At 46.8% G+C, this 12299-nt stretch overlaps 1 protein-coding gene across 1 annotated transcript in view; it reads right to left on the reverse strand.

Moving 5' to 3' along the window:
• The window catches only part of vamp8 (vesicle-associated membrane protein 8 (endobrevin)), a 35497-nt gene extending 24578 nt beyond the window's left edge, over positions 1-10919 (reverse strand). Inside the window, exon 1 of the mRNA XM_037680653.1 lies at positions 10772-10919. Within this exon, the coding sequence (XP_037536581.1) occupies positions 10772-10786 (15 nt within the window). The 5' untranslated portion in view covers positions 10787-10919. The remainder of the gene's footprint in view (positions 1-10771) is intronic.
• Positions 10920-12299: the final 1380 nt, after the last annotated feature.

Raw genomic sequence — 12299 nt, forward strand, 5'->3', positions numbered from 1 at the left:
GTCTCTCAACTTTCTCTTCACAATATCCCACAGGTTCTCTATGGGGTTCAGGTCAGGAGAGTTGGCAGGCCAATTGAGCACAGTAATACCATGGTCAGTAAACCAGTTACCAGTGGTTTTGGCACTGTGAGCAGGTGACAGGTCGTGCTGAAAAATGAAATCTTCATCTCCATAAAGCTTTTCAGCAGATGGAATCATGAAGTGCTCCAAAATCTCCTGATAGCTGCATTGACCCTGCCCTTGATAAAACACAGTGGACCAACACCAGCAGATGACATGACACCCCAGTGACTGGACCAGATTAAAGTCCTGCCCTGATGATGATGAACAAGAGATTCAACCACTACTTAACAAAAATAATGACCGTTCAAGAAGAGGTATTGTTATTTTATACTTATCTATTTAACAATTTTTTATTTAAAATTATAATCTTATGTGGGCAGCACGGTGGTGCAACTGGTAGAGCTGCTGCCTCTCAGCGAGCAGGTCCTTCGTTCAAACCCCGGTCCAGGGGCCTTTCTGCGTGGAGTTTGCATGTTCTCCCCGTGCATGCGTGGGTTTTCTCCGGGTGCTCCGGTTTCCTCCCACAGACCAAAAACATGTATGTTAGGCTGATTGGTAACTCTAAAATTGTCCCTAGGTGTGAGTGAGAGAGTGAATGGTTGTTTGTCTCGTTTGTCTCTATGTGTCCCTGTGATGGACTTGCGAACCGTCCAGGGTGTCCCCCGCCCCTCACACTGTGATTGCTGGACATGGGCACCAGCGAACCCCGTGACCCAAAATGGAATAAGCGGGTAAAGATAATGGATGGATTATAATCTTATCAACTCTTTTTTTTTTTTTTACCCATTTGTGTTTTATTTTCAGTCTGGGACAGATATAACAGCTGAGTCTTCTTCCTCTTCAGGGAAATCCACCAGAGATCACCTCCAGCTAAGAAGTCTGTGATGAGTGAACTCTGAACTTTTCTAGGGACCTGTCCCACCAGTGGGAGCAGGTCCAAGAGGTTGTGAGTAATGAGGCCAAATACAGCCACACTGCAAAATTATCAAAGCTCTACCTCTTTATTCCTGCTACTGTTGTTAGTGAGAGGTTTTCTCCACCGCTGGAGAGATTCACTGCAACTAGATCTGAGCTTCTGGTAGAAAATGTGGACAAGTTGGTCTTTTTGGTCAAAAACTTAAAACTTGATTAGTTGGATTGTAAACAGTCTGTTGGTGCTTATTGTTGCTTATTATTATTAGTATAGTTTATTTATTGTAAAGAGTGCCGTTTATTTAAAATATCATCCAAATGGGTTGCTTTATTTATTTTTATACAAACGTATTGTTTACTTTGTATATTTTCAAAATAAACATTTTGTAAGTCTTCCTTTTGTCTTTTTTTGTACCGAAAATGAACCGAACCGAAATGTGATTTTAGCGTACCGTTACACCCTTAGTCATTGCTGCAGAAAATATAATAATTTCAAAAAACAATGCAGGTCTGCCAAACCAAGGAAATTCCGCAGGCAGATAAACAGTGTCACAGTAGAAACAGATGATGAAACATTCAGCATCGAAGGTTTCTCATTACATGAGGACAGTGACATAAACTCTGTGCAATGTGAACACACACTAAACAAGGCAGGTTATTGCACAGTGAAAATAAATGACAAATCTCTTGAACTCAAAGTGGACACGGGGCAAAATGCAATGTAATGTCTTTTGACACCTACAGTGCCACGAAAAAAACTGAAAAAATATCTAAACCGCAAAAGCAGATCAAACTTGTAGCTTTTGGTGGTTCTCTCATTAAACCCACAGGAGTAATAACTCTGCTATGTAATCTGGATCAACAATCATATCTTGGATTTTCAAGTCATAAATGAAAATGTGCAGTCCATTTTGGGCTTGGATCACTGCCTAAAGATGAACCTGGTCACTTTCAGCAAAGATGTGCACCAGACTGACAGATTGATTTTGCGCACGCCATGTTTGTGGAATATTCAGATCTGTTCAGAGATGAAGTTGGTGATTTACCCGTCACATACTCAATGAAGATGACTCCTACTGTAACACCTACTATCAATGCTCCATGTCGGTAGAAAAAAGTAAAATAGAAACTCGAGGATGCAGGTTCTTTGAGTTATTAAAGCAGTTAGTGCACCAACTGAATGAGTTTCCAACATGGTTGCTACTCACAAAAAAAGAGACTGATGATGTCCGAATCTGCATAGATCCAAAGAAGTTAAACAAGGCTCCAATGCGACCACATCATCCCACGAGAACAGTAGAGGAGGTTGCTGAAAAAATGTCAGGAGCCACAGTCTTTTCCGTCCTTGATGCTAAAAGTTCCTTCTGGCAAATCAAACTAGATAAGGCCTCTTCCCTCCTCATAACATTTACAACTTCTTTTGGAAAGTTGACGTTCCTGCGAATGCCCTTTAGCATCAGTACGGCATCTGAAGTTTTTCAAAGAGCCATGGAACAAATTTTTGCAGGATATCCATGTGCAATAATTGTGGATGACATCATCGTTGGCAGCAGAAGAGCAGAGGAACATGACAAGAACCTGAAAAAAGTGCTGGATACAGCAAGAAAGGTGAAACTCAGACTAAATTTAAAAAAAAGCAAGTTCAGACTCAAGGAGGTGAGTTATGTGGGACATCTGTTCACAAATGCAGGTCTGAAAGCAGACCCAACAAAAATAACAGCAACAAAAGAAATGGCACCTCCAGAAGATAGAGCAGCTCTTCAACGTTTCTTAGGAATGATGAACTATTTGAGAAAATTGATTCCAAACCTGAGTGAGCTGTCAGCACCACCATGTCAGCTGCTGCATAAAGACAGCGCTTGGTGCTGGATGCAGCATCAGCAAGAAGCTTTTGACAAGATGGTGTGACAAGTCCACCAGTTCTTCACTACTATGATGGGAGTAAACCAGTGACTCTAACCTGTGATGCATCCCAGCATGGCCTGGGAGCAGCCTGTCTCCAAGATAGTGAACCAGTGGTCTGTGCGTCACGCACACTGACCCAAACTGAATGAAGATACGCACAGAGAAAGAACTGGTAGCTGTGGTCTTGGCTGGTACAAGTTTTAGGACTAGATCTATGCAAGCCAGTTGTGATTGAAAGTGACCACCAGCCTTTGGTCTCAATCCACAACAAACCTTTTCACTCAGTCCCAGCCCGCCTGCAGCGCATGGTGTTACAGCTGCAGAAATTTAACCCAACGCTAATCTACAAAACGGATCTCTGCTTGGCTGACACCCTGTCATGTGCTGCAAAGCAGGACGAGGTCCCTGCAGAAGAAGAAAAACATGAATCTGAGGTGATGACAGTTCAGATCATATCTCCAGAGCAACCCAAAGAACTGTGGCAAAGTACAGCTGCAGGTAGGACCCTTCAGATGTTGGCTCGTTTCATCACTCATGGATGACCAAAGCAGATGTGCAAAGTGTCCTTCGAGGTGAGAACAATTTTTGGCTTTCGTGATGAACTCAGAATTGCTGATGGTATGAGAGGAAACAGAGCTGTAATTCCCTCCTCTCTGCAGACTGAGTATGTAAAAAGCCTTCACACAGAACATCCAGGTGTAGAGTCCATGAAACGATGGGCAAGGAGTGTGTCCTGGACATCTTTGAAAGAAGATATTGAGACTGCTGTTAAAACATGCAGTGTCTGCAACAGCTTGAAGCCCAACCAGCAGAGAGAGCCATTGAACTGCAGACTGTTCCAGGTCTACCCTACTCCATCATTGCTTCAAACATCTTTGAATGGAACAACTATCACTAGCTCATGCTTGTGGATTCATACTCTGGATGGTTTGAAATTGATCAGCGTACCAACTTATCTTCATCCGGTGTAATACAGAAGCGTAAGCGACATGTCTCCGTCCATGGCATTCCACAGATACTGTGCTCAGACAATGGGACTCAATATTCAAGTCAGGCTTTCCATGATTTTGCTAAATTATAAGACTTCCAACACACAACAAGCAGTCCGGAGTACCTGCAGTCTGTCCTGAGTGAGCGAGCTGTAAGAAGTGCAAGAAGACTCTTAGAAACAACTGAGAGATAGATCAGAGTTTGATGTGAACCTTCTGAACATGAGAAAAGTTCCCTGAGACAGCATTCTGGGTTCCCCTGTACAAAGATTATTTCCAGGAGAACACAAACAAGCATGCCCACCTGCAAACAGAAGCTAAAGCCAGCAGCTGAGGTGACAACTAATATTAAACCAGCTTACAAAGAACCATAAAGCACAACAACACAGCTATGACAAACACTTTCTCTGCTGAAAGCAAATCAAGTTGTACGACTCCAAACACGAAAAGGACATGACAAACCATGGGTGGTGAAGACAAGGTGTGGTGAACCAACATCATACGTGGCTGAGAGCGAAGCCAAGGAATTCAGACGTGATCGACGCCACATCCTACCTGTGATGGAACCACAAGCACTGAAGCATGCTCCAACTGTCAGCAAGCCAGAAACATTGGTTACGTACTGTAACCCCAGATTCTATGAGTATAGGCGTAGCCCTTTAAGAGCTGTCGCTTAGTGGGTTTTATCCCGTCATGCAAAGCATCGCACTGAAAACATTTAGTCCACGCCCACCTGTTGTGTGGGCCCCACATGGTCCGTATAAATTATGTTAAGAGCGGGTAATCGGCTACCAAATAGCTTTTTCTTCAACCATTTAGGAGCCAGTGAGGCCCGACGCTTAAAGGGCTATGCCTATACTCATAGAATCTGGGGTTACAGTATGTAACCAACGTTCTATTTCGTATAGGCTTCGCCCTTTAAGAGCCGTCGCTTAGTGGGTTAAGGGCGAAGCAAATGTAGTCCTCGCTTCACTGGATCCATTTGAACACCATACGAAGCAGCAGCTTGCCCAAAAACGTCTTGTCACTCAGCTCCCCATGTAAGTAATTACACGTTGCGTAATTATGCGTACCATGCACAGACGCGTGCTGTGTAGTTATGCCTTCTGAGTGCATGAGCATCCATCGGAAAGCTTTCAACGAGGATAGGAAGATGCTGAAAAAAGGCCGTGAACCAAACAGATTCACGGCTGATCAATATGAACAGATTAATAAGAACAAGTGAAATGATTATTAATCAAATGAACTGATTGGTAACAACAGTCATGAACTGATTAGTGACAATAGAACCAGAACATCAGTCACAACTTGTGACTGATAACATCTCACACTGTAAATGCATGCAGTCAGATGTGAGTTTAAACCAGGTTCCATGAAACAACAATATTCATTCTGTTAAAACACTAAGGACAGAATGTGTCATGGAACGAGCCGTCACATCACGTAGATAAAAGCGAATAAATGAGCAGGGTGTTGACCACGCGGCCACAGTGCAAATATCCTGCATTGTCATACCATTATTCAAAGCAGTCGAAGATGCGATACCCCTGGTCGAGTGTGCCCTGAGGTTGTCAGGAGGCTCTAAATCTGATGCTCTGTAGGCTTCAGAAATGGCCTCACACAGCCAGTGTGACAGACGCTGGGTGGATAACGGGCGACCTGCAGATGCATCTCTATAATGCACAAACAAACGTTGAGTTCGACGAATTGCCGCTGTGCGTGCTATGTAGCACAACAACGCTCGCACAGGACAGAGAAGATAGAAAGATGCTTCTTCTTCTGATTTGTGGGGGGGAGGGAAAAAACCCTCCAACAATATTGCTCTTGATTTAAATGAGCTCATGATGTTTTAGGCATGAACGCTGGGTTAGGTCTCAGATCAGCTGAGCTACCGTCAGCCTGAATTCTGAGACATGACGGAGCGACAGAGAGGGCAGATAAATCACTCACCCTCTTAGCGGATGTTAAAGCCAGCAGCAGGGCTGTTTTAAGAGACAAGAATTTAATTGGAACCTGATTCAGTGGCTCGAATGGAGCTTTGATCAGGGCCCGCAGGACCAGCGTTAAATCCCACTGTGGAGCAAGTGGGCGTGAAACAGGCCTGCGTCTCTGTGCACCTTTTAAAAAAATGCTTCATCAGCGGAAGATTAAAAACTGTTCTGTCCCCGAAAACCTTTGTGAGAAGAAGAGATGGCTGCTGTGTACGTTTTAATCGTGCTGAATGCCAGATTTCTGTCCATCAGCTGCTACAGAATGGACAGCATGCCACCTAGTAGACATGAGGTGGCCTCTACACCTTTCTCCGTACAGCAGCGCTGAAAAGATGTCCACTTTGATGTGTACAGCACTGTGGTAGATGCAGCACGTGAATCCTGGATCATACTCACGACACCTTGAGCGAGACCCATCCTCTCTAAGTGGATCCGCTCCATGGTCAGACCCAAAGGTGCTGGCCTATTTCTGGGTAATTCCTGATCGCTCCTCCCGCCTGGAGGAGAGCGTTCTCCCTCCATGGCAGTTTCCACGGGCGCCCCGATAACAGGTGTCGTAGAACTGGGAACAATGGTGCGTTCATGCGTTCACGCGCTCGGGAGCCACCAGGAGAGCTGTAAGTCCCTCCTCCTGAACTCGGTTCAGAAACCGTGATATCAGAGGAAGTGAGGAAATGAGTAAAGAAGCATTTTGGGCCACAGGCTGTGAGCAAACGCATACATCTCTAGCGGTGGTTCATCCCGTGGGCTCAGTGAGAACCATAGTTGACAATGAGCGTTCTCTCGTGTTTCAAACCGGACCACAGCCGCTTGCTAAATTTCTGCCGCGTCTGAGCCATCAGCTCTGGATGGGGGGTCCGGTCCCCGTGACGCGGACCATCCCTGGACATCACATATGCCCCTTTGTTCAGAACACCGGGGATGTACACTGCTCTCATGGAGAGCAGATTTTGGTGTGCCCAACACAGCAACTGTCTCACAATGTGGAACATTTGGGGTGAGCGCGCGCACCCCCCGCCGGTTATGTATGGAACAGTCACTTGCTGACTGTGTGAATCAAAACATGATGATTCCGCAGCACAGAGGCAAAGTGTTGAATCACGTTCCAAAACCGTGCGACACTCCAAAAATATTTATACGAGCTGCTGTGTGGGGTGGCCACAGCGCCCCCACAGCTCAAGAAATGTATGTGCCTCTTTGAAGTCTGACATGTGTGACGTAGGTCTGCTGACGGAAAACAGCTGTTATCACTCTGCCGGTTTCACGTGAGTTGCACTGCTGCCACCTGTCTGGAAAAGTGGGTCAGCATCAACAGGTGTCCAGATAAAGCAGAATTCTCCTCCCTGATCTATGTGGTGGCTGCAGAGCGGCTCGACGCATTTTAAATGGAAATGTTGTCTCACAGTTCAAAATTGACAAATCTAAGATAAATCTCATCTTTCTAATCCATTTGGGACCAGGAAGTGACGAGAAAAGAACCCTGGGTTTTTCTCTCCTTCTGGGACCCTGGAAATTACATTTTTAATCAGAATTTCCTGAGCTTCTGCGAGAGGGGATGAGATCTGTTCTAGAGATGACAGAAAACGTCTCTAGAGTTCCTCCGAACGGGGGGTTTGAGCTGTACTGCAGCGTGAATCCCCTGCTGATAATGGTTCATCCATCTATCTGGAACGCACGCTCATTGCCACTCCGCGTAACGTTCGGGAAGCGGGCACGAGTTTATGTTGCGTCACATTATTTACGGACGCCAATCACTGCCGTCATGTGTGCCTCACTCAGGCTGAGGGCTCACATCCGTGCTGATGTGAGCTGGCGTGCGCCGAGGGAAAAATGTGCACGCCCCTGAGCATGCGGAACCGTGTAGGTGAGGACTGCTGATGCCGCGGGACGTGGCGCTTCTGTGCTGCGCTCAGGCTGTAGGCTCACATCCGTGCTGATGTGAGCTTGCGTGTGCTGAAGGAAAGGTGCGCACCCCCGAGCATGAGGAACCTTGTAGGTGTAGGACTGCCGCGGGTGCTGCGCTCAGGCTGCAGGCTCACATCCGTGCTGATGTGAGCTGGCGTGCGCTGAAGGAAAGGTGCGCGCCCCCGAGCATGCGGAACCTTGTAGGTGTAGGACTGCTGCGGGTGCTGCGCTCAGGCTGCAGGCTCACATCCATGCTGATGTGAGCTGGCGTGCGCTAAAGGAAAGGTGCGCGCTCCCGAGCATGCGGAACCTTGTAGGTGTAGGACTGCCGCGGGTGCTGCACTCAGGCTGCAGGCTCACATCCGTGCAGATGTGAGCTGGCGTGCGCTGAAGGAAAGGTGCGCACCCCCGAGCATGTGGAACATTGTAGGTGTAGGACTGCCGCGGGTGCTGCGCTCAGGCTGCAGGCTCACATCCGTGCTGATGTGAGCTGGCGTGCGCTGAAGGAAAGGTGCACACCCCCGAGCATGTGGAACCTTGTAGGTGTAGGACTGCCGCAGGTGCTGTGCACAGGCTGCAGGCTCACATCCGTGCTGATGTGAGCTGGCGTGCGTCGAGGGAGAAAGCGCACAGCTTGGGCTGAGAGCGAGGTTTCCCACTGGACTCGGTCTGCTGAAAACATTCACTTTGACTGCTGTGTCGCTCACACGCGCATTTTGTCTGTTTTCTCAGGCTGCGGTGATTTAAACCCTGTTGGAGTACACTGGCCCGCTTGTGTGTGGAGGATGTGTAAGGAAAAAGCCGCTGTGAGATCATACGAACTGACAGTCAGGCTGAAAAACAGACACTTTAATTCCTGAATGATGTTTACGTTTTATTCCAAAAACTCAGACCATCATGCACACACATCCTCCGCAATGAATCATTTTAAAACTTCTCCCCCGTGAGCCTTGCAGCTTGTTGGAATGAGGAGGGCTGTACTCTGACGGGAGGGGCTGGAGGCGGAGCGGAGCGAGAAATCGCTGCTGCAGCTGAGGTGCGTCTCTACTGTTTCGGCCACGGCACTCTCTCCAGCGGGCACGGGGGGGGGGGGGGGGACTTAATCAGATGGCGCACAGTCTCCAACACCTCCTCCGGTTTGAAAAATTGGCTCCGAACAGCACGTCCGACGTGATGGGGCCTTCCAGCGAGTCCATTACAGCTTCTCCGACAGGGAGGGGGAGTGACAAGCCAGGTGGACCTCTGAACCATTGTCATCCAGGCTGCGATGCGAGACAAGGCAGACAGCAGATGACACGCACAGGTTGAGGGTGACGTCAGACGCCTGCAGAAGGAGCTCCTCGTCTCATCAGGCAGGTCTGTTCCTCCGGCTACTGAGATGCTGTACATCAGCGGCGCAACGTATTGTTCGCTGCGGCCGCCTGGAACGCATGCTGGTGAGCTCGGTTGGAGAGTGACATCACCATCTGGTCATGCCTACCCGGAGGCACAGGACGCTAGTCCAACCTGGACATCTTTGCCTCCGCCAAGCTTGGCTCGGGGGGGGGGGGGGGGGGGGGGACAGAGGGAATTTCCGTTCTGTAAAAACTCTTCCACTCTAGTGATGGGCACGGATGTGGAAAACCGGAAACCGGTGCTCTCAGTCTACCAGGTCCGGCTGAGCCTTGTTCCAGTAGGACGTCACTACTGGGGAAACGAGGCCAGATGGGATCAGAACGGCGAGCCGGGGTGGAGCCCAGAAACCTTCCCGCTAGATCATCCGATCTGGGCGGGGGGAGGAGAGGGACGGAAAAGAGTCCCTTCATGTCAGCCGCCTCCTGGATTATGCCGGGCAGCTCCAGAGGAGGGCACCGACGGCTGGGAGCGGTGTGGTCGCCGATGCAAAAAAGGTCCGGGGAGGGTGAGCATTCGCTCAGCCCCCCTCGTTCCGAAACTACGCTCTCCAGGAGGGAGTGAGCAGCGGGGGCTGCTGCTGACGTCGCCTGTCCTGGAGGAACCATTCGATTCGCTCTGAGAGTCGGCGATAAAAGGAAAAATAAAAGATGGTGCGTCCAGCGTGTAGCGACCAGCCACTGAGAAATATTCCTCGGTGCTTACCTTGAAACAAGGCTGCTCGTCTGCTTCTTCTCCGGGAGGAGAACTCACAGGGATGGCAGGAGGTTGGCGTGGTGGGACCACAGGCAGCCTTAACAAAGGTTGAGCTGGTCAAGCTGGACAACTTCCCTTCTTCGTTCTTCTGACAGTGCTATTAGCTTGCTGAAGAAAAATGGGAGCCGATTACCCGCTCTTAACGTAATTTATACGGACCGGGTGGGGCCCACACAACAGGTGGGCGTGGACTAAATTTTTCAGTTCAATGCTTTGCATGACGGGTTAAACTCACCAGCGACAGCCTTAAAGGGCGAAGCCTATACGAAATAGAACAGCAGCAAACATCTGGAGCACCACTGGCCGAGACACAAGTGTCTGGAAGTTCTGACCACACTGAACATGAAGCACCAGGACAAGGACATGATGAAGAATTGTTTCAAAGTTCTGCACAAGTCTCCAGAGATGAAAAACGTGAACTGTGTACAGCACAAGATATGGGAGCATGTCAAAGCCAAGTACAAAGTACTTGAGTAAAGTTAAAAACACACAGTTCTGATGTGATCTGATAAATCTGAATTTATTTAGTTTGGAGTTCGACTCCAGACTTTTGTTCTGAGGAGCATGTGAAGTTTTGATCATCAGCTCCTAATGGTAAGTAATAATGAATGTGATGTTTGTAATGGACTTGTTCTTGACATGTGTCACCTGAGCCTTCAACCTTTCCTCCTCCTTGTTGCTCTCACTGAACCTCCACGACTCGTGTTTTAACTAAGACCCACACTACACGACCATATACAACCACATCAAATGAAAACACAATAAATTATACACAAACGCAACACAAACAGCTGTAAAGCAGTAAAAACAGGAGCATGTCAGCACAAACCGTGGATCAAGACAAAGCTTCAGACCTACCGGATCATACTCCATCTTGTTGGAAACACGTTCTTAAACTTTGACTGAAAACTGCTTCAAAACGTCAAAGTTTAACGCTGCTACGCTTCCTCGTCGACTCAACTTCCTGGTTGATGAAAACAAGTCCACCAGAGTTTCGTCTTCGTCCATCAACGCAGTTTTACAGGAACGTACTTCCGGTTGCGCGAAGAAAATAAAACAACTCTCTTCCAGTTTTAGCGGTGTACTGGAAGTTTGAAAAGAACCTTTATCACTAACCATATCATTTATATTTTATTATAAGCGTGCTTGGTCATTTTTATCCTTAGAAGTAAAAAATGCACAGTGAATTTTGATAGGCTCTCATCTAGGCAGGACGATGACAATGGCATGCTTTTATTTTGAAGGTATGCCTTTCTGAACGGTGCTCCTGACGTCATCAAGTCAAGTTTTTATAAAGAACATTTAAAACAGCAGCTGTTACCAAAGTGCTTAATAAGATCAAAGGCAAGGCAGTCAAAAAATAACAAGATGTAATTTCCCAAGGCCCAAACAATAAAATCATAAACACACAAAAACAATTAGAAACGATAAAATAGTAAATTAAATCACAGTGTGATTTGTGTGTGATTTGTCACACTGTGATCACACTGGATTATTGAGCATGCATCAGGATAAATCACACTGTGTTGACGGTCAGTGAATACAGGTGAGTTTTAAGGAGAGATTTCAAAGCAGGGAGTGTAGGGGCCTGTCTAATGCTGGGCACACTCATAGGCCGCTCCGGGTGGAGCTAGGAAAAAGTCATAGCACCCCCAAGAAAATATCAGATTATTTTCCCTTTCATCTTAATTAATATTATTTAATATGTGGTTGTTGTGATATTTTCCTTGCAAAACACAACAAATTTGAAAAAACAATCAGTGATTATATTGAGTTAAAAAAAATCTGATGTCCCAACAGGAAATGAACCTCCGAACCAGAAGTGAAAATTCAAGTTACTGAAAGTTCGGTAAACATTTGAAAAGTGGACAAAATGCAAAAATGGACCATTTGCTATATATAGTTCCCACACGTGTGACAGGTGTTGCACAACACCGGGTTTTCTGTCATTTGTTGAGGCGCATGTGAAGAAAATGTCTTACAGACAGACCAGAGCTCAGGATATTGATACTCTTGACCAAGAGCAAGATATAGACATGAAATAGCGGTGGTCCCTATGAGGTGGAGAAAGAAATGATGTCCGATGAAACAGACAAGTTGTCACCAAGAAGTTACTTTGATATCGTTAATTATTAATGAACACGAGGAGTGCTACAACGGAGGAGCTTCACAGCTTTAAATCCATGGATGCTTATAATCAATGATGGATTTGTGAAGGACGTCCGAACTCTTCATGTTAATAAGTTCTGGTGACTGGCAGAGTAAGTAGTTACAATAATATACACGTAGATGTCCCTCATAGCTACATGCTACATCAGCTAAGCTAATCTTTGCTACAATAAAGATGGCTGTTATTTACTGTAGCACAGATTAGTTTAGCTGATGT

The sequence above is a fragment of the Nematolebias whitei genome, chromosome 8 (genome assembly GCF_014905685.2).
Source record: "Nematolebias whitei isolate Nwh7 chromosome 8, NemWhi1, whole genome shotgun sequence".
NCBI lineage: Eukaryota > Metazoa > Chordata > Actinopteri > Cyprinodontiformes > Rivulidae > Nematolebias > Nematolebias whitei.